This window comes from Acinonyx jubatus, chromosome B1, assembly GCF_027475565.1.
Source record: "Acinonyx jubatus isolate Ajub_Pintada_27869175 chromosome B1, VMU_Ajub_asm_v1.0, whole genome shotgun sequence".
NCBI lineage: Eukaryota > Metazoa > Chordata > Mammalia > Carnivora > Felidae > Acinonyx > Acinonyx jubatus.
The window spans coordinates 187,957,972-187,984,024 of NC_069382.1; the positions used below are offsets into that span (position 1 = coordinate 187,957,972).

Genomic DNA, 26,053 nt, shown 5'->3' on the forward strand with positions numbered 1-26,053 from the left:
TGTATTCACACATACACAGAGAGGGAGAAAGAGAAACGGTGTATTTTCCTGTTATATGTTATACGTATAAGAGGAAAGAAAAAGCTCTTTATTAGCACTTTAGAAAGGTAGTTTAAATACATTTAATCACACTGTAACAGACCGTATTTCAATATAGCATATTAGAAGAGCAAATTAGGACTAGGGCTAATATTTAGACATACCTTCCTCCTTCTTCACTTGTATCCAAAGACTTGATAATTAGAATCAATTGTTGACCTATAAACTCTTTTGACATCAAATTTCCAATATAGGAAAAATCACTTTTCTTATCATCTTTAACAACTGGAATACTCTGAATATAACTAAAACAAGTAGAATAAAATGTAAAATCTGTTAAAAAACATTAAACAGCTCCCCGTGAAGTCAGAAGGAATCTTTTTCAGTTCATTATTAGTCCAAATATATATGGATGCTTATAACACATTATACTAATTCGGCTTCAAGAGTAAACTCTATGCTATTGTTACAAATTTTCACAAACTTACAGGCTTGCATCAAAAACATATTCCTTAAGTACATGAAATATGTTATATATTATATATAATAATGTTATACATATTATATTATATCATATTATATTGTATTATATGAAAATGTATTAATTAAAGATTCAAATTTCTTACGGGGAATTTTCAAAAAGCAATATTTATGTCTCTCAAGTTGGTAACATTATTTCAGTCACCAGTATTCTCAGTTATAAAGTTCTGCATCCCTTTAACAAAACACAATTTTTCATAAAGAGCACGTCTTCTCTCATCATCCCTAAGTGACCATTATTCTTTTGTTTAAAAAAATAGTAATAATCAATGCTAATTACATGAGTAATCCATGAATATAATGACCTTTTAAAAAATCAGAAAAATACAGATAGCTTCATGAATTTGTATTTTCCTTGCTTAAGGGCCCTACTAACATCTGTATTGTTCTTATTTTAGTGTAGATACTCCTAAATAAGCACCATCAACTACCCTTTTATCCTTACCATCACTACCCAAATTAATGCTTACCCTCATCTAGATTATATTCAACAGCCTACCAGAAGGTTTCCCTATCTTGGGTGAACAAAAAAAGCTACTTAATGGCAGAATTAGGGGCACCTGGGTGGCTCAGTTGGTTGAGCATCTGACTTCAGCTCAGGTCATGATCTCATGGTTCATCAGTTCAAACCCCGAGTTGGGCTCTGTACTGACAGCCCAGAGCCTGGAGCCTGCTTTAAATTCTGTGTCTCCCTCTCTCTCTGCCCCTCCCCTGCTTGCATTCTCTCTCTCTCTCTCTCTCAAAAATAAATGAACATTAAAAAAAAATTGTTTTAAGACAGATTTAAGAATTTAAGTTTAGACAATTAGGTACCTTTAGGTTGGAAAGTAATATGAAAAACAATCCTGATGAAAAATGTCATTTTTAAAATGCCAACAAAAATCAGGGCACCTAGGTAGCTCAGTTGGTTAAGCATACAACTTTTTTTTTTTTAATTTTTTTCAATGTTTATTTATTTTTGAGAGGCAGGTCGAGAGAGAGAGAGAGAGAGAGAGAGAGAGAGAGAGAGAGGAAGGAGGTGGAGCAGATAGAGAGGGAGACACAGAATCCAAAGCAGGCTCCAGGCTCCGAGCTTTCAGCACAGAGCTTGATGCAGGACTCGAACTCACGAACCGCGATATCATGACCTGAGCCTAAGTCAGACCCTTAACCAACTGAGCCACCCAGGCACCCCAAGCATACAACTCTTGATTGTGGCTCAGATCATGATCTCACGGTTGTAAGATCCAGCCCCTCATTGAGCTCTGGGTAGAGCGTGGAGCCTGCTTGGGATTTTCTCTCTCTGCCCTTCCCCCACTCACATGCACACAGGCACGTACTCTTTCAAAATAAATTAATGAACTTAAAAAAAATTAAAAATTGGGGCACCTGTGGTGCCTGGGTTGCTCAGTCTGTTAAGCATCCGACTTCGGCTCAAGTCATGATCTCACAGTTCGTGGGTTCGAGTCCGGCGTCGGGTTCTGTGCTGACAGCTCAGAGCCTGGAGCCTGTTTCAGATTCTGTGTCTCCCTCTCTCTCTGCCCCTCCCCTGTTCATGTTCTCTGTCTCAAAAATAAATACACAGTTAAAAAAAAAAAATTTTTTTTTTTTGTTTTTGTGGGGGCACCTGGGTGACTCAGTCGGTTAAATTGTTCAACTTCAGCTCAGGTCATGATTCACAGTTCACGAGTTCAGGCCCCACACCAGGCTCTGTGCTGGCCGCTCAGAGTCTGGAGCCTGCTTCAGATTCTGTGTCTCCCTTTCTCTCTGCCCCTCCCCTGCTCATGCTCTCTCTCTCACTCTTCTCTCAAAAATAAACTAACAAAAAAATCCCTGATTTCTTTATGTGAATACATCAGTTAACAGGAAATTGTTTCATATCAGAATTATGAATCACTAACTCTTCCTGCTACAAAATGTCTGAAAATATATTCCTGAGATTATCAGGAAGCAATTTTCCATTTAATTTTGTTTCTGTACCTGAATAAACTAATCCTATCCAGTGATGTTCCTCCAAAAAGAAAACCATTCTATTTCTTAAAGTATTCTTTCAATAGTAATTAAACTACAATTTTTAAAGTTTTCTTCTTTACAAGTGAAAAAACGCAAGTTGATTAAAGTTACCTATTTCAAAATCCACGGATTAAGTGACAAAGGAAATATAAGAATCCCTGACTTCTTAGAGCCAAAAGAACCAAGCTCCTTACCTGTATTTCAGTAAGAATTAATCTGTGAAGCAATCCTTGAGGAGAGGCTCTCCCTGTTATTTAAGTATTTATTTCCTAATATTCTTTATCTTCTATAAGCATCTATTACTTTTATATCAAGTCATATGTTAAGCATTGCATCAAACTCCTTAATTTTGGAAACACTGCAACATGGCCCAAACAGCATTATAATGAATACTCTAATTAAATATTAAAGCCTGAAACAACTACTATTGAAACAGTAGATGCACACATTTTTTTACGATATTACTATGAACTGAGGCTATAAGTTTCCATATTGGGCTTACATTTAAGATATTTACCCTGGATTCAATATTTTGCACACAAATTAAAATGCATTTATAGTTTCGACTCCTGACTTATGTTAAATCATCATTAAGCAAAAGCAGAATACTATATTTATATTCCATACAAAGAGAATTCAGGCTTGTAATTCATATTCTATGGAAGAACCTTTTTAAAAAATGCATCAAAAGCGTAAAGTTAAAAACTCTACACACCAAAACCTACCAAAATATACATAACCTTTGGTCCAGCAATTTTACTTCTGGGAATCAACTCCACAAAATCCCAAACACACATAACAATGTATGATTTAACAAAACGTTATCAGTGAAAACTGGAAATCATGTTAAATGTCCATTAACAGAGGAGTAAATCAAATATTGCCTTCATACTATGAAATGGCATCTTGTTAAGAGTGTGATAAATTTGTATGTACCAACGTATAATGATCTCAGATATAAGTAGTTGAGGAAAAATGTATAGTGTGATATCTTAAAAAAAATCATGCATTTTCATATACGTGCATGTAAATGTAGAGAAAGAGATTTGAATGTATATACCCCAAATTGTTAACTCTAAGATAAATGGAATTGAGGAATTAGAGGGCGATAGAAAAATTCCAGGGGTACCTGGGTGGCTCAGGCAGTTAAGTGACCGACTCTTTAGATCTCTGCTCAGGTCATGATCTCATGGTTGTGAGATTGAGCCATGTGACAGGCTACGCACTGAGCCTGGAGCCTGCTTGGGAGTCTCTCTCTCCCTCTCTCTGTCCATCCCACAAATGCTCTCGCTCTCTCAAAAGAAATAAACATTTAAAAGAAAAGAACTTCCACATTTTTCTTCTACATATTTCTATATTTGAATTTTGACAAGAATTGCATTCATGTTTTAATGGTATGATTTTAAAATAAAATTAAAAATCAGAATTAAAATAATGAAAAAGGTGTATTTTGAAAAAATTTTTTAAAAAACAAAAAGTCAAACAGTGACAGTCTTAATTAATACTAAAACTGGCCTCAAAGGTTCACCCTGTCAGTCAGAAAACTATGGCCCATGCACCAGATACAGCCTGCTGCTTATTCTTATACAGCGTGCAAGCTAAGAGTTTTACATTTTTAAATGAAAGCTTGTTTATATATGGATGTATACACACACATCTGAAAATACCTATGAAAATTATATGAAGTTCAAATTTTAGTGTCTATAAACATTGATACAAGTTTTGTCGGAAAACAGTTACAATCATTCATCACATACTCTTTGGCTGCTTTTGTAACACCGCGCCATAATTTTTATTATGACACAGTATGGCCTACAGACCTAAATATTTACTGTCTGACCCTTAGAAAAGGTTTGCCAAACAATTTCAAAAGTAACACATCATCACCTTTATGTAGAAATGTTCATATTCATACCCTAACAGCTTTAAGGAAATACCGTAAACATGTTGACTTTCTGCTCTTTCAGTATACTGTCCAGTACAGAGTATTCTTCAGAAAGACTCAATGTACATTCCTATTTATCCTTGCCTATCCAAAAAAAAATGGTTTTGAACTGATTCCCAATCCAGCTTGACTTTGACAGAGGGGTATAGAGGACTGAAACATACAGCACCAAAACTACAATACAAACAAAAGCAAAGAATTTTACCTTAGTAAATACTCTGCATATACTACAGGCTCTGGCAAAATCTGCTCCAAAACTTCTTCACCTTCATCTCCTTTCGATTTCACATATTCACAAAGGACACGCCAATACAAAGCGTTTTCAGGAGTTAATGTTTCCAATGGAATCAGCTTCCTTAATTTAAAAGGGAGAGAATAAGACAAAACATAAGCTTAATATCCAGGTAAAAGTTTGAACTGAGTAGGGGCACCCGGGTAGCTCAGTCAGTTAAGCGTCCATCTCTTGATTTTTGCTCAGGTCATGACCTCACAGTTCATGAGATCAACCCCCACATTGGGCTCTGCACTGACAGCAAGGAGCCTGCTTTGGATTCTCTCTCCCTTTCTCTCTGCCCATCTCCCATTCATACATGCTCTCTCTTGCTCTTTCAAAATAAATAAAAAAGAATTTTGAACTGAGTATAAAAAATGGGAAAAGCAGACTTGATTTATAACCAGCATCCTTTAATTGCAAAGTCATTAACTTATTCACACATACACAAATAAAAACATTCAAAGCAAAAGAAAAAAAAAAAAAGAATCAAACATACAATAGGGATGCATATAGTTGGACTTTCCATGGTAAGCTAATGCAAAAACCAAAGTAACAAAATGAGAAAAAAAATGCAGCTAAAGTTGTCTATGCAGATAAAGTAGTGAGTTCTTATACAAAAAGAATAAAAAAGACATCCACCACAGTAAAGAAAACACAAGTGGGGTAGATAAAAAGTACTGATACAATCTGAAGTAATCAGAAAAGGGGACTAATTTTAATTGCAGAAGTTCATCATTATCACATTTCAAATAATGAGTATATACCTGCCATCGTTATTTTTACAGATTTCTGCCAGCTCATTAAGAGGAGTCACTGAAAATAAGGCATTCAGAACAGAGACTGCCACTTCAGAAGAATTTTCCACATCTAACCGATGAAGCAACTCTAATATATTTCCTTCAGTGAAACGTAACCAGCCTTGGAGAAGATGCTTCTGCATTGCTTGTTTTACAGCATCTGTTAAGTCATTTGAAATATAAGTGAACAGAGGCTCCCTCTAGCTTCCATTTCCTATATTTTGTCTGTATTAATCACCTTTTATCATCAGATTCAGTGTTGACATAAAATCAGTATTTATAATAAAAATAGAGACTAAGAGGAAGAACAAGGAAAAATACTGGAGAAGAAAATAAAAGTACAATAATATTGCAAAAGTCACTATGCTGTCCACTTCCAAGTAATAACGGAAAAGTTCAAATCAAATACCCAACTACTATCACAGCCTATAAAAATATCTGCATTCCTTCTCCCCTGGATTCACTGGACTTCAAGTGTTAGTCCTGACATTATGATAGCTATTATTTCACCCATTGCCTGACTTCATCTGTTACACGCTTGCTATCTGCAATAGTGAATCACATAAGCATATATCACTGAACAAAATTTATTCTTAGTTTTTAAGTCATCCTCTTAGTCATTAGTCTTCTGACAATGTTTTGAAACTCAAGTTTTCTTGCTACAGCAAAATTAAGCCATCTGAGCCTTCTCATGGGGACTAGAAATTTAAAATATATCATTCCTCATCATTCCCATAAGCAGATTCTCTAGTTTTAACAAAGACAAAAAGAATTTTAAAAAGGTAGGAAAATTATACTAGTCTGATAATTCCTAAATTCTGTTTCTACAGCACAGGACACCTTCCTATCAAGATATACACAAAGGGGATAGATGGCACATTTTTAGAAGACAGAGAGTTCAAAAAGATATCCTGCACTACATCTGATATAAATTAGCTATACATCCTTAAGATATAGTTTCTTCATCTTTACAGATGTGTTTTACAACACAGGAAAATTAAAACAAATTCTGCTCCTTTAATTACCACGATCTTTAACCTTATGAAATGTTTTCTACATGACATACCAAGCTAAATTTTGACAGACTGAGGCAATGGTAGGCTTACTTCACATAATTAAGGAAACATGTTTTCTAAACCTTGTAAGTCTACTAAACCAAAATCTTCTCAAGTTATGTATTTAAAGAAGTCGATCTTACCTGATCTGTCATTAAGACCTTGTTGAAGAAGCATGACTCTCTGAGCAATGGACATAGCTCTCATATGAACCTTTTCAGCTAAAACCTTAAAAAGATAAGGTGGTCATTAAACTCAACATAATCTATATATTTCGTAACTAGTAATATCTCCTTCATCTAAGAAAATAACCCATAATTTCTAAAACAAATTAATATCTGGAACACATTTAATGCAATAAGATTTTACCTAAATTACCTATACTCTCCATCCATAAATATCTCACTGAAGAAATCATTATATGCCAAATATTCTTCAAAAGCATTTTAAGAATGCAAGTTATTAGACTGACTTACTTGATAAGCCAGCTTTCTCACAGCCTCCTTCACATCCTTGGTGCGCCCTACAATTTTTGGTAAAGTTTTTGCTGATGGTGCAATACATGATAACACTGCCCGCCTAACTTCTGGATTTGAATCATTTTCAATCAAAGTAGCATATGCTAAAAAAAGAGCAATACATTTTAGTACATTAAAGAAATATTTAACAAGTCATAAGATAGCCCACATTTTGATATTTAACAATATCCTTAAAATGATATTCATTTTTTTTAGTCTTACACATTTAATTTTACCTGAAGATTTTTTTCTGCCAACTTCCCTAAAGAAAAAAAAAAAAACAGAATAAGAGAAGCACCTAGGTGGTTCAGTCAATTGAGCATCTGACTCTTGATTTTGGCTCAGGTCACGATCTCACAGCTGGTTAGTTGGAGCCGCACACTGCACTGGCAGGGCAGAGCCTGCTTGGGATTCTCTCTCCTATTTCTCTGACCCTCCCTCTCTCTCCAAATAAACTTTTAAAAAGAATAGAATAAGAAATTTGTCAAAGGACTAGGCACATAGGCTAAAACTGAAAACAAAGAGCCCTAAAGATCATGGAAAAATTTACCATTAAGATTATGTCTTCACCACTCTTCAAGATTTAGAAGAAAGTCTAGTATTGCAGGCAGTTTATTTTAAACTAATAATGCTTTTTAAAGGGCTAATTATTTTGATTTTTAATGAGTCCTAAAGAAGTTACTTCTGATTTTGCTCACTGAAACAAATCCATTTCCTGTATTTAAGTATTTATTCACCTCTACTTCTCAAATTTTCCCCATCTTTATTATTAAGTACATGTTGGCTACTAAACATATATTTTATACAATACTATGTGTACCATTTAACACCAAAAATATTAACTATCATTAGTTATCAAAATTGATTATAAAGCTAGTAAGAGGGACAAAGACAAAAGTGAAAAAGGTCCCATAATGTAGCCAGACCTATATAGAAAAGTGGAATATGACTATCTTTATGAGCCCAGAAGTAGGGAATAATTTCTTAAATGAAAGAAAATGCAAATCAAAAGAAAAAAAAGTGCAAATCATAATAAAGGCAGAGACCGAGTAATTTTGACATTAGGAATTTCTGTCCAACAAGACGTCCCAAAGAGAGTGAAACAAAGAGCCATCTAAAGTTGAAAGAGATCAACAATTCATATAAGCCAAAAATTTCTTTCCAAAATATATAAAGAATTCCAGTAAATCAATAAGACAAACCAACAGAAAAAATGAGAACACATTGACATTATATAGAAGAAACATAACTGTTAAACAAATGAAAAGATGCATAAAAAGGATATATATCATACACACAACTGGATTAAAAAAATTATTAAATCTGACAATATCAAACACTGGAGAGAATATGGATCAACGAATGCTTTTATTCACTGTTACTGGGAATATTAATTGGTAAACTATTTTGTAGAACAACTGTACCTTATCTGATAAAGTTGAATGCACACATACCCCAACAAGTCCACACTAGGTATATACCTTAGAAACTCTTAAAAAAAATTTTTTTTTTAGCGTTTATTTATTTTTGAGACAGAGAGAGACAGAGCATGAACGGGGCAGGGTCAGATAGAGGGAGACACAGATTCTGAAACAGGCTCCAGGCTCTGAGCTGTCAGCACAGAGCCCGACGTGGAGCTCGAACTCACGGACCACGAGATCATGACCTGAGCCGAAGTCGGGCGCTTAACCGACTGAGCCACCCAGGCGCCCCCCCTAGAAACTCTTTAACCTGTGTACCAGAAGCCAGGTATAAGGAAGTTCATAGCAACAACATTACTTTTTCAGAGCAAAATAACTGGAAACTAGAAGGTCTACCAATATTAGAAATAATAAACCGTGTTACATTTATACAACACAATGCTATAAAACAGTAAATAAGGGGCACCTGGGTGGCTCAGTCAGTTAAGCATCTGACTTTGGGTCATGATCTCACGGTTCAGTTTGTTAGTTTGAACCCCACATCGGGGTTTCTGTTGTCAGCACAAAGCTCACTTGGGATCTTCTGTCTCTCTCTCACTCTCTGCTCCTTCCCCGTTTCCGCTCTCTCTCAAAAATAAACATTTAAAATAATTTAAAAAAACAAAACAGTAAATAAATATTATCAACATGGATGAATGTTACAATTATAATTGTTGAAAGCAGAAAAATATGATTCACATAGCATACAAAATGATAGGCAAAACTTTTTAGAGATACACACAAATGGCTGTTTAAACACAAAGGCAAAAGAATAATTAACACAAAATTCAGGGTAACCATGAACTGTGAGGGCAAGTGATGTAATTGGGGTGGGATGTAAAACAGGCTTCAAAGGTACTGATGATTCTATTTTATTTTAATGTTTATTTTTGAGAGAGAGAGAGAGAGAGAGAGAGAGAGAGAGAATGCGGCCAGGGGAGGGGCAGAGAGACACAGAATCCAAAACAGGCTCCAGGCTCTGAGCTGTCAGTACAGAGCCCAACACGGGGTTCCAACTCATGAACCATGACATCGTGACCTGAGCCAAAGTCAGACACTTAACCGACTGAGCCACCCAGGTGCCTTGAGGCTCTATTTTTTTAAGCTGGGTGGTAGCTACTTGGGTATTTTTAAAAGTCATATATTTATACATATACATATAAAACCTATACTTTTCCATAGAGAGAAAGAGAGAGCCAGAGAGAGAATATATTCAAAAATAAAACAAAAAACAAAAAACAAAAAACCCTCTCTGATGAGAATTTAACAAAGTCAAGGAAACTGAAAAGGAATTTAGGAGGCTACACATACCTTTAACCACTGGACACTCATCATCTTTGGGATCCTGAAGTCGTGAAAGAGCCAGAACTGCCTGTATCCTCACATTTGGAATTTTATCTTTCAATCTAATAAGCATGGCTTCATTAATTTTATCAAACAAATCATCATCAATCTGGGCGTTTTCTGGCATACTTCCCAAGAGCTTGTTTATGAGTTGGCATGCTCTAAATCTAACTGCATTGCTGTTTGCTTCATGAGACTGAAATGGAAACAAATCAAAATTTATTTACAATCACATACCATTTGAATTCTATAGGTTTAGAATACAAAAAGTTACCAAATCCATTACCTGCAGAGAAACAAGATTACCTTGATCCCTATGTATACTAAACATACATTACATCAAGTCCCACAATATACACAGCTCAAAGTAAGTATAAGCTCAACTACAAGAGCATACTTCTGTTGGAGGAATTCTTCTAAAATAGCTCATTTAAAACAAATGACGTGAGAACTGGCTCACAGAGGTCATTAAAATTTAATGCTGGAATTACTTTAAGTCCACTTTTTAATCCTAATGACAGTTCTAATATTTCCTACAAAAGGCAGACTCATTCAGACATTTTCTCAGTTACGAAATATTTCATTCTCTAAAACATACAAACGTCCATGGATGGCCCTTTTAATAGTGCAAAATTTTCTACAATGCTTCCCCGAAGTTCTAGTTTTCATACCTTTAAAAGAAAGGTAAACAAATAATTTAAAATGCCACAATCTTCCTCTTCCTCATCATCTTCCGTATCTGATTGGTGAAATGAAGTAACAAACTTTGCTGCAAATTCTATTACTCTCTCCACGGCTGGCTCACGTTTATAGACCACCATAGCATACTTAAGGTAATGAACAAACTCCTCATGAAAAATGGTCTTATCATCCATCTGAAAGACAAAAAGAAACCCTTCACAAACTGCATTGATATAATCCCTTTTTCCCAAGAGTACCCTAAGACTGATGAAAGCACTACTCATAATTACTTACACTGAAATCATTATTTAGTAAACTCTCAGGTGAGTTTCCAAACTGTTGAAAGAAAAATATTTGCACAAATTTCTCTCCTGAGCAATTTACTTCTCCAAGGAAGAAAACAAACATGAATTTTGACAGTGAAAGGATCCCTTTCATTTTTTTTTTTTTTAAATACCCTTGGGGGTGCCTGGGTGGCTCAGTCGGTTGAGTGACCGACTTCAACTCAGGTCATGATCTCGCGGTCTGTGAGTTCGAGCCCCGCATCGGGCTCTGTGCTGACAGCTCAGAGCCTGGAGTTTGCTTCTGATTCTGTCTCCCTCTCTCTCTGCCCCTCCCCCCGCTCATGCTCTGTCTCTCTCTGTCTCAGAGATAAATAAACTTAAAAAAAATTTTTTTTAAATTAATTAAAAAAAAAAATACCCTTGAATCCTCAATATGCCTTGGTGCCAGTTTAGTTTAAAAAAAGACCTTCTTCCTGAAACAACCCAAAATCAACAGTGGCTTTCTTATTTTACCACAGTTAGCCTTCCTTTTCCACGGCAATTTCCTTTTAATATAACTTTCACATCCTATCTCACTCATATCCTTAAGCCCGATTATACTGACAATTTTTCTTGGACCTCAAGATAATTTCTTTTCCCAAAATTCAGTGTCCTATTCTCAGGGTACCACCTACAACAGTATTTACATAAATAGGGAGAGCCAGGTACTAAGGGTTAATTTGTTATTTGGTGATTCAACTCAGTTTAACTGTGATTAATTTGACCGACGGTCGGCCTTCCCAAGGTGGGCGGTGACCTGAGGGACAACCACCCACGAACCACGTTCAGGATCTACTAAGCGGCCCAGCACTTGGCGCCGGGCCGCTTCGGTGATCGTAAACGTCCCTCTACAAATTCACAAAGAATTAGCGGTCCGCGCCGGAGGCCGCAGGGAAGAGGGGCTGCGCGGACGACCTCGGGGAGGTCTCCAGACCTTTCCGAACTGGGTGCGGAATGTTAAGAAGATTGGAATCCGTAGGGCCACCCACAGGAGACCCCTTTGGGAGGCTGGTCCCGGGAGCGCAGGGGGACGGCGGCCGAGGCTGGGGCCGCGCTTACCGTGCAGTAGGTGCGGCTCAGCGCCACCACGAGCTTCGCCTGGTTCTGGTGCGGCTGCTGCGCCAACTGAAAGGCCTCCTTAACCGACAGCAGCTTCTTCTCCGCCCCCATGGCTCCGTGACTTGGCTGGGACGAGCCTCGTCCGCGCAGGGGTACAGCGGGCCCCACCGACCGCAGGACAAAACTCCAAGGTCGCCTCAGGCTCCGGTCAGCCGGCAGCTAAGCACCCAGGGTGGGGTTACCGCCAGAGCGTTCAAAAAACTCCCGCGGGAGAAGCAAATACCGCGAGACTGCCGCGAGAGCGGGAAGAGATGGCTCCACCTTCCTCAATTACGGCAGTTTGGACGCATGCGCTTAGAATCGTTGCAGTGGGTCTTCGAGAGGGAAGTGGCGTTTCTAAGAGGAGGGGGCGTTGGCCCGCCCGGAAGTGAAATCGGCCGCTCGCCGAACCGAGATGCTACTGTCGGGGCAGAGCTGGTGGTGCTAGGCCTAGCCGGGTCGTGCAGCTGGGCGTGGGGCGAGAAAGAAGAAAGGATCCTCCATGGGTGAGAACAGGGAATCTGCTGAGGGGAAGATTTCCTTCTCCGGCTAAAGGGGAGCAGGGGATCCCAGGTGTAAGGGTTCTTTTGGAGCTCTGTCGAGAAGGGCGTGCTGGAAGCTGAGCTGCGGCCGGGCTTCCAGTGAGAAAGCAGACGTTCTTGTTCCGCAGAGGGGCGTTACGTGGTGCCCTGATAGAAGCGGGCCTCGGTCATTTTAACCCTTAGGTAGCTGGCGGAGGGTCTGCAAGAAGTACGCAGTTTGGGAAGAGCTGCGGAGAGAGGCACGATTTAATTTGGATCCAGCTTATTCCAGCTTTCGAGGCCTGGTTTACAAAGGTGCCTAACAGCGATGTATTCAACCAAGAACACAGGGGATGGTGTTTAGGGTAGTGGTAACGATAAATTTGCAGTACCTTCGAGCAGGAACTGACTCTTTAAACTAAAAAGAAAAAGGTGGGGGGCGCCTGGATGCCTCAGTCGGTTAAGCGTCTGACTTCAGCTCAGGTCATGATCTTCACAGTCTGTGGGATCGAGCTCCCCGTCCCCCCCATCGGTCTGTGTGCTGACAGCTCAGAGCCTGGAGCCTGCTTCAAATTGTGTGTGTGTCTCTCTCTCTGCCCTTACCTCTCTCTCTCTCTCTCTCTCTCTCTCAAAAATAAATAAACATTAAAAAAATTAATGGAAAAAAAAGAGGGGAATTATATCAGACAAAAACAAACATCTCAGTACACACAGCCAGCTAAGATAAAGAAGATTACAAAGTCACCTGTATACCTTTTTCCTATTGAATTACATTCTCTCTACAGCATTAACGGCTTTTCTGAACTTTATATATTAAAGACATATGAGTAAGTCTCTGAATAAATATACTGTATTATTTTTATGTTCTAACATTATATAATCATTTGCCAAAAAAAAAAATCCTTTGCACCTTGCTTTTTTTTTCAGTTAGTATTGTTTTTGAGGTTTATTCATATGAATACTTTCATAATGATAACTTATACCTTATGGACCCTTATGTGCCAGACACTGTTCTAAGCACTTTACTAAGTTCAGTCTTCACAAACAACCCCTATAAGGTAACTTCTAGCTCCTTTTAAGGTAAGGAAACCAAGGCACAGACAGGTTGCTGCAGTATTCTTTTGTATGAATATGTGATAATTTATTCATCCATTCTCTTTATATTATACATACAACACTATAGGTATTCAAATGCCAGTTAAAGTAATGAATATGGTAGTATCGGGTTGCCTATAATTTCAAAATTATCAAGAGGTCTATTTTTGAAAAGGCAAGAAGGATGAGTGTTTTAGGTTAATCAGCTAGAGCAAAAGCAGAGGCCCATGAATTCGTGGACACACTGCTAACATAATCTAACTATAGCTAAAAGTATAGAATGCCTGGAAAGCTGTGGAGAGAGAAACCCAGAAAGGGCATTAATTTTTTAGCCAGGTATAACGAAAATATCATTTCAACATGTAATCAACAGATTATCAATGGAATGATTTACATTCTCTTATTTCCCTACTAAGTCTTTGAAATTCGGTATTATTTTACATTAGCCACAGGAGTGCTGCGTAGACACATGGGGCCAGTGACTACAGTATTGGACCGTGTGGAACTATGCTCTTATTTTGAGAACCACTGCATATACCATTTGTTTTTCATGTAAAATTGGTAAACTAAAAATTATAACAAGTATTTGGAGACATTTTTCTATTTTGTAGCCTTTAATTGCTCAATTTTCTTTATACTTTGGATGCTTGCTACCTTTATTACTCTGTGAGGTTTCTAACAATATTATTTCCTTTACTATATTTTACTTGGTAATCGACAAATGAGAGATGACTTCCTATCATGTTGTCGGATACTGAAAGATGAGGCATCTGGCCACCAGAGGTCAGCCTAACTGTTTTGATTAGCTTTTTTTTTTTTTTTTTTTTTTTTTAGGATTAACATGTAACATGTTTTTGTTTAGTATTTTTAGAACATTATATCAGAAAAAGAGAAAAAGACACATTATGAAGTGAAGAAGCATCCTTTGTAATGGGAGAAAATATTTACAAACTATATATCCCATGAGAGGTTAAAATCCAACATACAAAAGAAATGCCAACAACTCAATAGCAAAAAAACAAATAACCCAATTAAATGAGCAAACGACCTGAATAGACATTTTCCACAGAAGACATACAGCCAACAGGTATATGAAGAGATGCTCAACATCATTGATGGTCAGAGAAATACAAATCAAAACCTCAATGAGATACCACCTCACAACTGTTAGAATGACTATTATCAAAAAATCAAAAGATAACAAGTGTTAGGATATAAAGAGAACCCTTATACATGTTGGTGGGAATGTAAATTGATATGGCCATTATAGAAAACAGCCAAGATTCCTCAAAAACTTAAAACTAGAAATAACCTTGTGATCCAGCAATCCTGCTTCTGAGTATATATCTAAAGGAAATGAAGTCACTATCTCAAAGATATATCTGCAGTACTGTGTTTATTTCAGTGTTAGTCACAGTAGCCAAGATAGGGAAACAACGTTAGTGTCCATAATGGATTAATGGATAAAGATGTACTTTATGTATAATGGAATACTCTTCAGTCTTAAAAAGGAAGGAAATCCTGGGGCACCTGGGTGGCCCAGTCGGTTGAGTGTCTGACTTTGGCTCAGGTCATGACCTCTCAGTCTGTGAGTTCGAGCCCCGCATCCAGCTGTGTGCTGACAGCTCAGAGCCTGAAAGCCTACTTCAGACTCTGTGTCTCCCTCTCTGTCTGCTTCTCTCCTCCTCACACTGTCTCTCTCTCAAAATAATAAATACATTTTTTTAAAAAAGGAAGAAAATCCTGCAGTTTGCTACACCATGGGTCAGCCTGGAGGATATTCTACTAAGTGAAATAAGCCAGACACAGAAAGGCAAATACTGTATAATCCTACTTATATGTGGAATCTAAAAAAGTTGAACTCATAGTAACAGAGTAGAATGGAAGTTATCGGTGGCTTGTGGGATGAAGGAGATTGGGGGATGTTGGACAGAATACAAAACCTTGAGTTATAAATTTTGGAGACCTAATGTATAGCGACTGTTGTTAATGTATGTATACTTGAAGTTTGCTGAGAGTAGATCTCAAGTGTAGATCTCAAGTGTTCTTACAACACACAAGAAAATGGTAACTGTGGGCTACAGATGTTAATTAGCTTGTTTGTGGTAATTCACGGTATATACATATATCAAAACATCACATTGTACATGGTAAATATATACAACTTGTCAATCATACCTCAATAAAGCTGGTAAAAAAAGATGCTGTGTTAAACATCATAGTATCACTGCCTTAAAGCTTACTGTTTCTTGACTTTGTGGGAAAAATGAGCAAGTAATAGCAACTATGGGAATTTCTTCCTATCCTTGGTAAACTTAGTTCAGTTGAAGAGGAAATAACAAAACTAAAGACTTTGTAAGGTAAGGCTATTTAGTTCTGAAATCATGGTAAAAATCATTCTTTAAAGGCAAATTATACATGGGAGCATACAGAAGAGGTTAATTCAGTTTTGATGCTGGAAAATTATGCACATGGAATGTAAAGGAGTAACAGTGGTAGATTCACTCTAGAATTTATATATGCCCCCAAAGAGACTTTCTTATTTCTGCTAAAAAAAAGTGGAGTGGGCCATTTACAGAGTGCTTTGAGTAACACAATAAATGATGTATAGCCAATTAATAATCTTGCAGATGGAATCTAGTTGAAATGAAAATAGTAAAAATGTAGGACAGGAGAATTAAAAGCCAACAGCTTCTCCTGTCTCAATAAACTAAAGACTTAGAGTATGTTTTGAGTTTTCTTTTGGTTTTCACATTGAACTGGGTAGTAATATAAACTTAAAAGTATTTGCATTCATTTTTCTTCTTAAAGTTGAAGTTATAAGCAGTTCCTTTATATTGCTTTAGTAGCATCATCTGTTGATCCTGCTTTAAAAAAAAAAAAAAAAAAATTGTTTCGTTTGACTTTGTGCAACATACTACCAAATCACCCGAATATAATTTGGGAATTTTTGTCTCCCTAGAATAAATATAGAACATGCTTGTATAGTTACTTATAGCAGACCTTTGTCACTCTCTCATTTTCTTTCAAAAAACTTACTAAGCTATATGTGTCAGACATTTTGTGCAACAGAGTTAAATAAGAATATGCAGAAGCCAGAGAAATGTCCTTTAGAGGAATACTATTGACATGAAGCAATACCCTCTGACCTTACTAGCACAACTCAATGTGTTTTTGAAAGTAGAGATGTTTACTAACTCATTTTGGAAATCACTCCTATAGAATGGGCATAAGTGGGATATTAATATTTTGCTTTCCGCTTTTTTCATTTAGAGTTAATGCCTTTAGTATATTCATGTGGCTATGTATACTTCTAGTGTCCTTTCACCACATTTTGCTTATCCACTCCCAATGATGGAAACCTAGAAGCAGAATATCTGTTGGTCTTACGGAGAATATCTTTACTATATATACATAAGAGTAGAATTGCTGGATCATGAGATGTGCAAATAGTTTGACTAAATACTGCTGCCAAATTTCTCGAGAAAAATTACCCCAGACCGTAATATCACCAGCAGTACTGGTTCCTACAGGGGCTATTCCTTTAGTTTCCTCACTAACAGTTGGCATTGTCTCCAGCTTCTAATTTTTGCCAAATACAGTAAAGTGATAATAACTCTTTATTCATCATATGGCTAATGGCCTGTTGATTTTCTCTTCTGTAAATTGAATATTTTTGTTTTAGCCATTTCTTTATGGAGGTTGCTACCTTTTTGTTGTGAATTTGTAGTTCACTTAGTTCTTGATATCTTTAGTTCAATCCAGAAATAATTTTGATGTGATACTGAATTCATCATTTTTTGGTCTTGTGCTTTATGTTTTTTTATTTAAAAGTCTCCCTGTCCCCAAGTCACAATACTTTATATTCAGGTATTATATTCTATTAACTATATAGTTTTACCATTCTCATTTTGGCCTTTCATCCAACATGAGTCCTCCTTTGTATGTGGCATTATGTAGGTATACATTTGATTTTTCTTCATGTAATGGGCCAGCTTTACCAATATTGTGTACTAAATGTATCATTCCCCATTGATTTATATGCTAACTTTATTTTGTACTGCATTCTAAAACTTTATATGGCTGTGTTTCTCAATTTTGTTCTGTTACATTGGACTATTTGTCCAATACACTAACTCCACCCTATTTTAAACTCTGTAACTTTCATAGTATGTGTTAATATCTTGTAGGCCAAGAGCCCCTCTACTCTTCTGTTTAAATAGTTGGTTTGGCAAGATGTGAAATTTTACTCTTTCCGTATTAGGATTGTATAAATCAATTTGGAAAAAGTTTTTATAATATTCATCTGTTCCATCCAAGATTTTTAAATCCTCTTCTGTCCTTTATTAGAATTCTACATTCTTCATAGAGGTCTTATATATATCATTAAGTAGTTCCTAGATCCTTGATAGGTTTGGTGTTGTTGGGTTTTTTTCTCATTATGAAAGATAGATATCTTTAACTTTTTTTATTTTTTTTTTAGTTAGTATTGCATGTGTAGAAGGTAAAAGTGTCTGGGTTTAAATCCAGACTGTCATTTAGTAGAGGTTTGACCTTGGGACATTTGCAGTTCCTAGAATAGTACCTGGTAAATAGTAAGCACTATATAAATAATGAATATCCATAGATTAATCTCAGATCCAGAAACCTTGTTGGGCCCTTTTATTAGCTCTAATCATTTATATGTTAAGTTTTTTTTTTAATTACATGACCATATCATTTGTAAATTGTTACATCTCTTTTCTTCCATTTCTTACACTTGTCATTATTTTTTTCTAACATTGATTAAGACTTCTGGTACTATATCAGCCAGTATCAGTCATCATGGCCATCCTTATCTGATTTCATTTTTAGAGGGAATATATCTAAAGTTTCTCATTTAGGTTATATTTGCTAAAAATTTTTGGTAGGTAACTTAGGTACGAAGTTGAGAAAGTAGCTTTTCTTCCTGGTTTGGTTAAGAGTATTTTGTTACGTTTTTGAAGGAACTAAGAAAGGTTAAATATCCACAGTTGACAAAATTATCAGCCTTTTTGGTTTTTTGCTTCATTTTATTATCATGGTGACGTATATTTGTACATTTTCTGAAGTTGAGGTATTCCTCCTTTCCCTGGGATAAGCTCTATATGATAGCATATTCTTTTTTTTTTTTTTCTTTAATCTACTGTTAGATTTTGTTAGGTAGTATTTGGAATTTATGCAAGTGAAATGAGACTGTATTTTTTTATTTGGCTCATCTCTAGATTTAGAGTTGATATTTTATTAAAATCTTCCTAAAAGGAGTTTGTCAGTTTATATGTTTTTTTTTTTTTTTTAAACAATTCATATTAAACAGGTATTAATTTCCTTGAAAGTTTAGTGGAACTCACTTTACAAAACCATAGGGGCCCGCTGCTTTTAAAAGGAGGTTGGGGCCTTTTTGTTTTGTTTTGTTTTGTTTTTTAACATTTAGTTATCTGTTCTATTCAAGTTATCTATTTCTTCCTATATGAATTGTAGTATTTTCTTCCAGAATTCAGCCATTTCATCTAGATTTTCACATTTAGTATGTATTTGTCATTTTTTAAATTTTTAAATCTTTTATTTTTAAGTCTCTTGATAAGTTTCACTAGTTTCATTTTTCTTACTCATATTTTCAAAAAACCATCTTTTAGTTTTATCAGTCTTCTCTATTCTCATATGCTGTTGCATTTCTGACTTTATTTCCTTCTTGCTTATTTTGCTCTTGCTCTTTTCCATTATTTTGAATTGAATGCTTAACTTGTAGGTGTTTAAACTTCCTCTTTTCTCATCAGTGTATTCAAAGCTATAATTTTTTTTTTTAAGGGAGAGAGAGAAAACAGAAGTAGGTGAGGGGCAGAGGAAGAGAGAACCTCAGGCAGGCTCCACACGCAGTGCAGAGCCTGATGTGGGGCTCGATCTCACAACTGTGAGTTCATGACCTGAGCTGAAATCAAGAGTCAGTCAGTTGCTTATCCTACTGAGCCACCCAAGGTGCCCCTAAAACTATAACTTTCTTTTGGGTACTGGTTTGGCCATGTCCCACAATTTTGCCTTGTGTGGTTTATATCAGTCAGTTTTAATATTTAATATCTTTTGTAATTTCCATTTTAACCCATGAGGTATTTAGCTTCCTAACATAGGATTCCTTTTAACTAACCTTTAATATCTACTTTACTGCATTTTGGTCAGAGAATTTAGTCTGAATGAAATTGACCCTTTGGAATTTAGTTACACTTTTAAACCTAACACATGATCTATTTTCATGTGTGTGTATGTGCACTCTCAAGTATCTATTCTGTTTGGTATAGAGTTCTGAATATTTATATAATAATAAAGTATATTAATATTTTGACTTTTTCAGGCTTCTTATATCCCTGCTTAATATTTCCCCCTCAGTTCTATGAGTTGTTACTTAAGAAATTTTGAGGTTGTGCTTTCAGGATCATATATACCTCATATATGTTTATGATGAGTACTATATAATTTTATGCTGTTCCTTTCACTGGTATTAATGTCTATATTTGTCCCTTGTGTTTTTTGACTTGAAATCTTTTTTTGATGGGTATTAAGATTGCTATCTCAACTTTATTTTGGTCCACAGTTGCCTGATACATCTTTTTTCATTCTTTTATTTTTTACTTTTCTGTGTCTTTTTGCTTTGAAGTATCTTTTGTTAGTTGCATGTTATTGAATTTTATTTTGTTTTTCTAATCCAGGCTGAATGTCTGTCTTTTTAACTGTGAGTTTTAACATGTTTACATTCATTGTAATTCCTACTATATTAAGATTTACACCTGCCATCTTCTCTCATATCTGTTGAGTATGGTTATATGACCACAACCTCTGGGGTCCCAGCAAGAATCCTAACGTCTAACAGCTCTGTAACCAAGACAGTTCCCCTAAAACTAATCCCAACAAACCCATCTAAAGGAAAACAGCAACAACAACAGTACCACCGCCTTTTATAGCTCTCTATCTGGAGTTTCGAGTTTGGAGCATAAAGGAACTACTTTTGTGGGAGTAATTTTCTGGGCTAGAACAGCATACAAAAAATAAACTGACCCAGATATTAACCAATAAATGATTAAAATGACCCCAGTCTCTCCCAATAGAAAAATCTGCCTAAGACTAGGAGATAAAGATGGGAAAGCTCAGTAAACCTTCTTGGTCAGCATCCATGTTCTTAGATACAGACAATAATATAACCTATTGCTTTCGGACTTTAATATCATTTCTCTAGTCTTCTCATTCACAGGTTAAAGCTACCTTTCCAGATATTTCAACTAAGTCACCAGTTTCCAAGGGCATTTGCCACCTACGGAAAACATCAGATTCGAGTACACCAGATGTCCTTGACAACTCATCCCACCACAAAATTTGCTCCACCAGCGGACAACAAAGGCAACCACTGTGTTTCTTTCCATTACCAAGTAGATATAATATCCCTGCCAACAAGACAGAATACACAAAGTGTCTCCTCGCAGTATCATAACCAGTTGAGACCACACTAAGAAAGTCAGCTTGCCTGGAGGAAGACCCCTTCCCTTCTTGGGTAGACACAGTTTGAAGGAGAAACTCTGACCTGTGCCACTGGTAAGTGACTTAACACTTTTACACACTGAACTGGTCCTGAGAACTGAGATACCTTCTTTGTAAGTGAAGAATATACAACATAATCTTGAAGAACTGCACAGTGATAGGAGCCAGAGGCATACTGTGTGTGTATAATGGACTGACAAGTTAATCTTGTTGAAGGATTCTTCATCTTTTGTTTCTATTTGATAGTTTTAGTATTTTGCTGGCTTAGATTGTTACCTTTTTCTGGTTTCTTCCTCCGTTCTAATCTAATGGGTCCCAGGAATCCCTCTCCTGACCCCTTATCAGAATCAGAAAGTGAGGAAGAAGAAAACGCTAACTACCTAAATGAGAGTTCTGGGCAAGAGTGGGATTCCTCTGAAGAAGAAGACCCTGTGGTGCCCAACCTGACACCTCTTGAGAGTCTTGCCTGGCAGGTTAAGTGCCTTTTAAAATACTCTACAACTTGGAAACCTTTAAATCCTAATTCCTGGTTATATCATGCTAAACTCTTAGATCCAAGCACACCAGTCCATATACTTCGAGAGATAGGTCTAAGACTCTCTCATTGCTCCCACTGTGTACCCAGACTGGAACCAATTCCTGAATGGCCTCCTCTGGCTTCTTGTGGAGTCCCGCCTTTTCAAAAGCCCCTTACAAATCCCAGCCGGCTTTCTAGAGATCATGCCACTCTAAATGGGGCACTGCAATTTGCCACCAAACAGTTAAGCCGAACGTTGAGTAGAGCCACTCCCATACCTGAATACCTAAAACAGATCCCTAATTCATGTGTTTCTGGTTGTTGCTGTGGCTGGTTAACTAAAACAGTTAAGGAAACAACCCGAACTGAACCCATCAATACTACTTACTCCTACACTGACTTCCAAAAGGCAGTTAACAAACTCCTAACTGCATCACTGTAAACGTCCACCATTTGTTCTGATATCTCTCATAGAAAGTCACACACCCGACAGTTGAGACACTAATGCCTTCTCAGCCAAACTATGCCCTGTCCTAATAAGCCCTTAAGCCCTACCAAGTACAGTAGTCCCATAACTCAGCTGCAGAAAATGCATGGTGAGCATCCCCTTTGATAGACCCTGTAGATAAAATGAGAACTTTAGTAGAGAATTAGATAAAAGGGACCGTATTATAAAAATTGACTGTTGTCCACACTCAGTTCTCTCCCCAATTTATTCTTCCTATCTGAATGGACTCTTAACTAGATATCTCATTGCTAATGGGAAGGAAGAAGCAGTGAACCCCTACCCCTTTTGTTACCTAACCTTCAGAACAGCCAGTGGGGAAAGTGGGGACTTAGCTACTCCCAATAACACCTTTCTGAGCACACTCTTTTCTAACACTAATTTCTGTGAGATAGTTGAATTAAATTGAATACCTAGACAAAAGAAAGTGGTGGGGCTATGGATTTACCTCCTGGCTTTTATATAGATAGTCCTGCACACGGCACCCTTGAGAGTTCCTATTTTGGGGGGAGGGAGTGCAGTTTCAAACCTAGCCCACACTACTTCAGACCAATTATATTACCTGCAATTACAGTATAAACTTTTATATCACAGTCTCCCACCAGGCCGAAAAAAATTGTAACTGGGGACTAATCAGACACCTGTTCTGTAGGGAAGATGTTTCCTGTATCTTGGCATTCAGACTTTAGTTAAGAGCAGATCACATTTGAAAAGCCCAGGGAAAAGATGAAGAGCATTTATGCTTTCAATATTAACTGCTTGTAAATTAAAATATTTCATCTATATAATGTTCCAGCAGTACTTTATGCACTGTTTACGTCCATTGCAAATTTTTCTAACTTTAAAGAACTTCACTACTACAGAACATCTCAGCCTAGTAACAGTCTGAAGTTACAGTTTTTTAGCATCATTGTTTTTCTGCATAGATTAGCTTTAGATTTTCTTCTAGCTGAACAAGGAAGAGTATGTACCCTTGTAAATGAATCTTGCTGCATTTAATTAGATGAGTTAAAACGTAGAAATCCTACATAAAAGAAAATGCATGAGACCATTAAATCTTTTCACACACCTACAGTAGAGTGAAACCAGTGTGTGCCCCTGGTTGACTGGGCATCTGAAGGGAATCAGCAAATAGATTGTTAAAAATATATCCTATATCCTCTTTTAGTTTTACTTTTTCCGATTCTCCATAATTAAGTGCTGTATATGATATGGCATCGAAACACTGAAGCATTAATGGAATCACAAATTCTGTACATGTATAGCAACTTTAAGGAGAGAGGAAAATGTTTATAATCCAATGAGTATTTCTGCTGAGTCTTAGTTGTCTTAAGGAAAAGGGAGGGAACTGCAGTAGGTAGAAAAACTATCTGTTAGTGGAAAATTACTGAATTGAAACATATACTGTTAGTGTAACTGAATGTATCAGAAACTGTTCTGTGTACATGTTCTGTGAAACTGGGTTTTTAAAATGTTATAAGAACCTGTTTTTTGTTTTTGTTTTTTTTTTTGGAAGGGGGAGGTGGGAAGAGGTAGGGAGATCTGAAAATTAAAAGATATTGATGTTTATGTAACCATAATATGTTCCTTTCCCATGTGTGTACATAAAAGTGCCTTGCTCATGAAGCATTTTTGCTATTCACTCTAAAAGGAAGCCTTTCCCCAGCTTTGCAGCTGAATAAACCAATGGCTTTGTACATGCTGAACCAGAGTATGGTCATTTGTTCTCAACAAATGAAATAGATCCTGCTTTGCTTAAGCCATAATCAACATTCACTAAGTGCTGAATAGAGTCAACTGACATATGTATATACGTATATATACGTGTGTGTACATATATACATATATATATGTATATATATACATATATATACATAAACACACACATATATGTAAGTAATATCTGTACTGTGTCTCTGATAGGAGGTGACTTGGCAGCTCTAGAGAACGAAACATACTTGTAAAAGAAAATGTTAGGCATTCAGTCAAGACCTGAATTTGAACGTGTTTGTGCATGTTCAGTGATTACAGGTTACACAAAATGGTAAATACCTGAAAAAGCCCTAAGCCTTTACTCTTTTTGTGTGCCATGGATGTGGGCTGTGGGATCAGGGCTGAGTGTATCACTTTGACACTCGCCCTATGAGGGATTAGGAGAAACAACAAACTTATTATGGATTTGTAGAATATTTGTCAAAGGAAACAGGATTTCTAAACCAACAGACATTAATGTTATTTAAAGGTATTCTCTCTCAGTGAAGCTAGGCAGCCTCTTCTTGTTGAAGCAGTCCAGGTACCTTGAGCACAGAAGACCATAGTCATGTATTTTTTTTTTTTCTAACGTTTATTTATTATTGAGAGACAGAGAGACACAGAGCATGATCAGGGAAGGGGCAGTGGGGGGGGAAGACACAGAATCTGAAGCAGGCTCCAGGCTCCGAGCTGTCAGCACAGAGCCTGACGCAGGGCTCAAACTCACGAACAGTGAGACTATGACCTGAGCCAAAGTTGGATGCTTGTTTAATCAACTGAGCCACCCCCATAATCATGTCTTTTAAGCCCATCAGCTTTCCTAAGAAAAGAAACAAATTATGCATGCCTGCTAAGGAACAGGTCTTAAATATTAAATGGCCTTTTAGAGATTATCCTGCTGGGGCTCCTATCACAGACACCCGTTTAAAAACTTCTCTCTGTGATAAAAACAATGTTCTGATATTAGAGTAGATTATTAAAGCAATTAGGGACTTGAGAAGTCACTTGGGTTATTTTCTTACTGTTACATAAATTCCCTCTTCTATCTAATAAATTATTTTCTACTTTTGTCTCCAGTATTAGAGAATTTAATGCCTTTTGGAGCAGCCCATTACTTTGAAATGTCTCTTAGAAATTCAGTCATTCATCTAATAACAGTACAGAGTGCCTACTATAATCTAGACACTGGGAGTGCAAAACTAAATGAGATGCTATAAACAAGAAATTAGCTTTAAAATATATTGAACGAATATAAATAACCCCAAAGCTTTTGGCCACTGATGCTATTTTTGCTCTCTAGGGTCACATTAAATAAGCCTCGTCCTCATACAGACCCTTAGGTATTTGTAAGTGTGCAGCCATCCAAATATAGTGAAAATTCACATGGAGGGCACACTCCCACTAATTAAACCCCAAAAGGGGTGGTCAGCTAAGGGAATAGTCAAAGAGGTCCTTTACACACAGATTTAAGTTGTATTTGATAAGTCCACAAGGCAATGGCACACAAAAATCAGGGCCAGGAGTGTTTTGCTGGGCTGGGGTATACAGAGAAGCCCAGAAAGTTTGGATAACTCCTCGGACTGCATGATGCAAGTTTCTGCAGGCTCCTGGTAAATGAGCCCACCAATGGGCAATATCCACTGGACCGAGGGAAACTGAGGGAGCCACACTAGCTGCCCCCAGCTGCCAGGTGTTTCTCCTGTGTCATCGACTTGCTGTTATCCAAAAGAAAACCTCCAGCATATCTTTGCCGTTTTAAGCAAAGTTTAGTTAGTGGCTGCATATTTGAGTATGATCATTGCATACCATCCTCTAAATTCTTACCTCCAATTGGTGGCAACAGTGGGATTATATAACAGTTAACAGTTCTGGACACGAGACCAAGAAAATGGAAAGGATGAAGGTACCACGATGACCCGACACTTCCCTGGCTGCCCAACTCCTGTTGGCCCTGAGAGCAACAACCAGCCCTTCTCCGGGAGATGGGAGAAAAGAATGCCCGATTTTAAAAATAAAATAACGTAGTGAGCAGAGAGGCCCAGAGTCGTTGCTTCT

The 26,053-nt window shown here is 37.0% G+C and overlaps 2 protein-coding genes across 2 annotated transcripts in view; one reads left to right on the forward strand and one right to left on the reverse strand.

Annotated features, from left to right (window-relative positions):
• Positions 1–12,317, reverse strand: part of NCAPG (non-SMC condensin I complex subunit G) — a 44,203-nt gene extending 31,886 nt beyond the window's left edge. Inside the window, exons 1-8 of the mRNA XM_053217535.1 lie at positions 12,028–12,317; positions 10,636–10,839; positions 9,932–10,160; positions 7,119–7,264; positions 6,786–6,870; positions 5,555–5,747; positions 4,722–4,871; positions 204–344 (exon numbers count right to left, since the gene is read on the reverse strand). Coding sequence (XP_053073510.1) covers positions 204–344; positions 4,722–4,871; positions 5,555–5,747; positions 6,786–6,870; positions 7,119–7,264; positions 9,932–10,160; positions 10,636–10,839; positions 12,028–12,138 — 1,259 coding nt within the window. The 5' untranslated portion in view covers positions 12,139–12,317. The remainder of the gene's footprint in view (positions 1–203; positions 345–4,721; positions 4,872–5,554; positions 5,748–6,785; positions 6,871–7,118; positions 7,265–9,931; positions 10,161–10,635; positions 10,840–12,027) is intronic.
• Positions 12,318–12,405: 88 nt separating this feature from the next.
• Positions 12,406–23,952, forward strand: DCAF16 (DDB1 and CUL4 associated factor 16). Its single transcript, XM_015082036.3, has 2 exons — positions 12,406–12,572; positions 19,509–23,952. Exon 2 carries the CDS (start codon positions 21,533–21,535, stop codon positions 22,181–22,183), a length of 651 nt encoding a protein of 216 aa, XP_014937522.1. The 5' UTR covers positions 12,406–12,572; positions 19,509–21,532; the 3' UTR covers positions 22,184–23,952.
• The last annotated feature ends 2,101 nt before the right edge of the window (positions 23,953–26,053 follow it).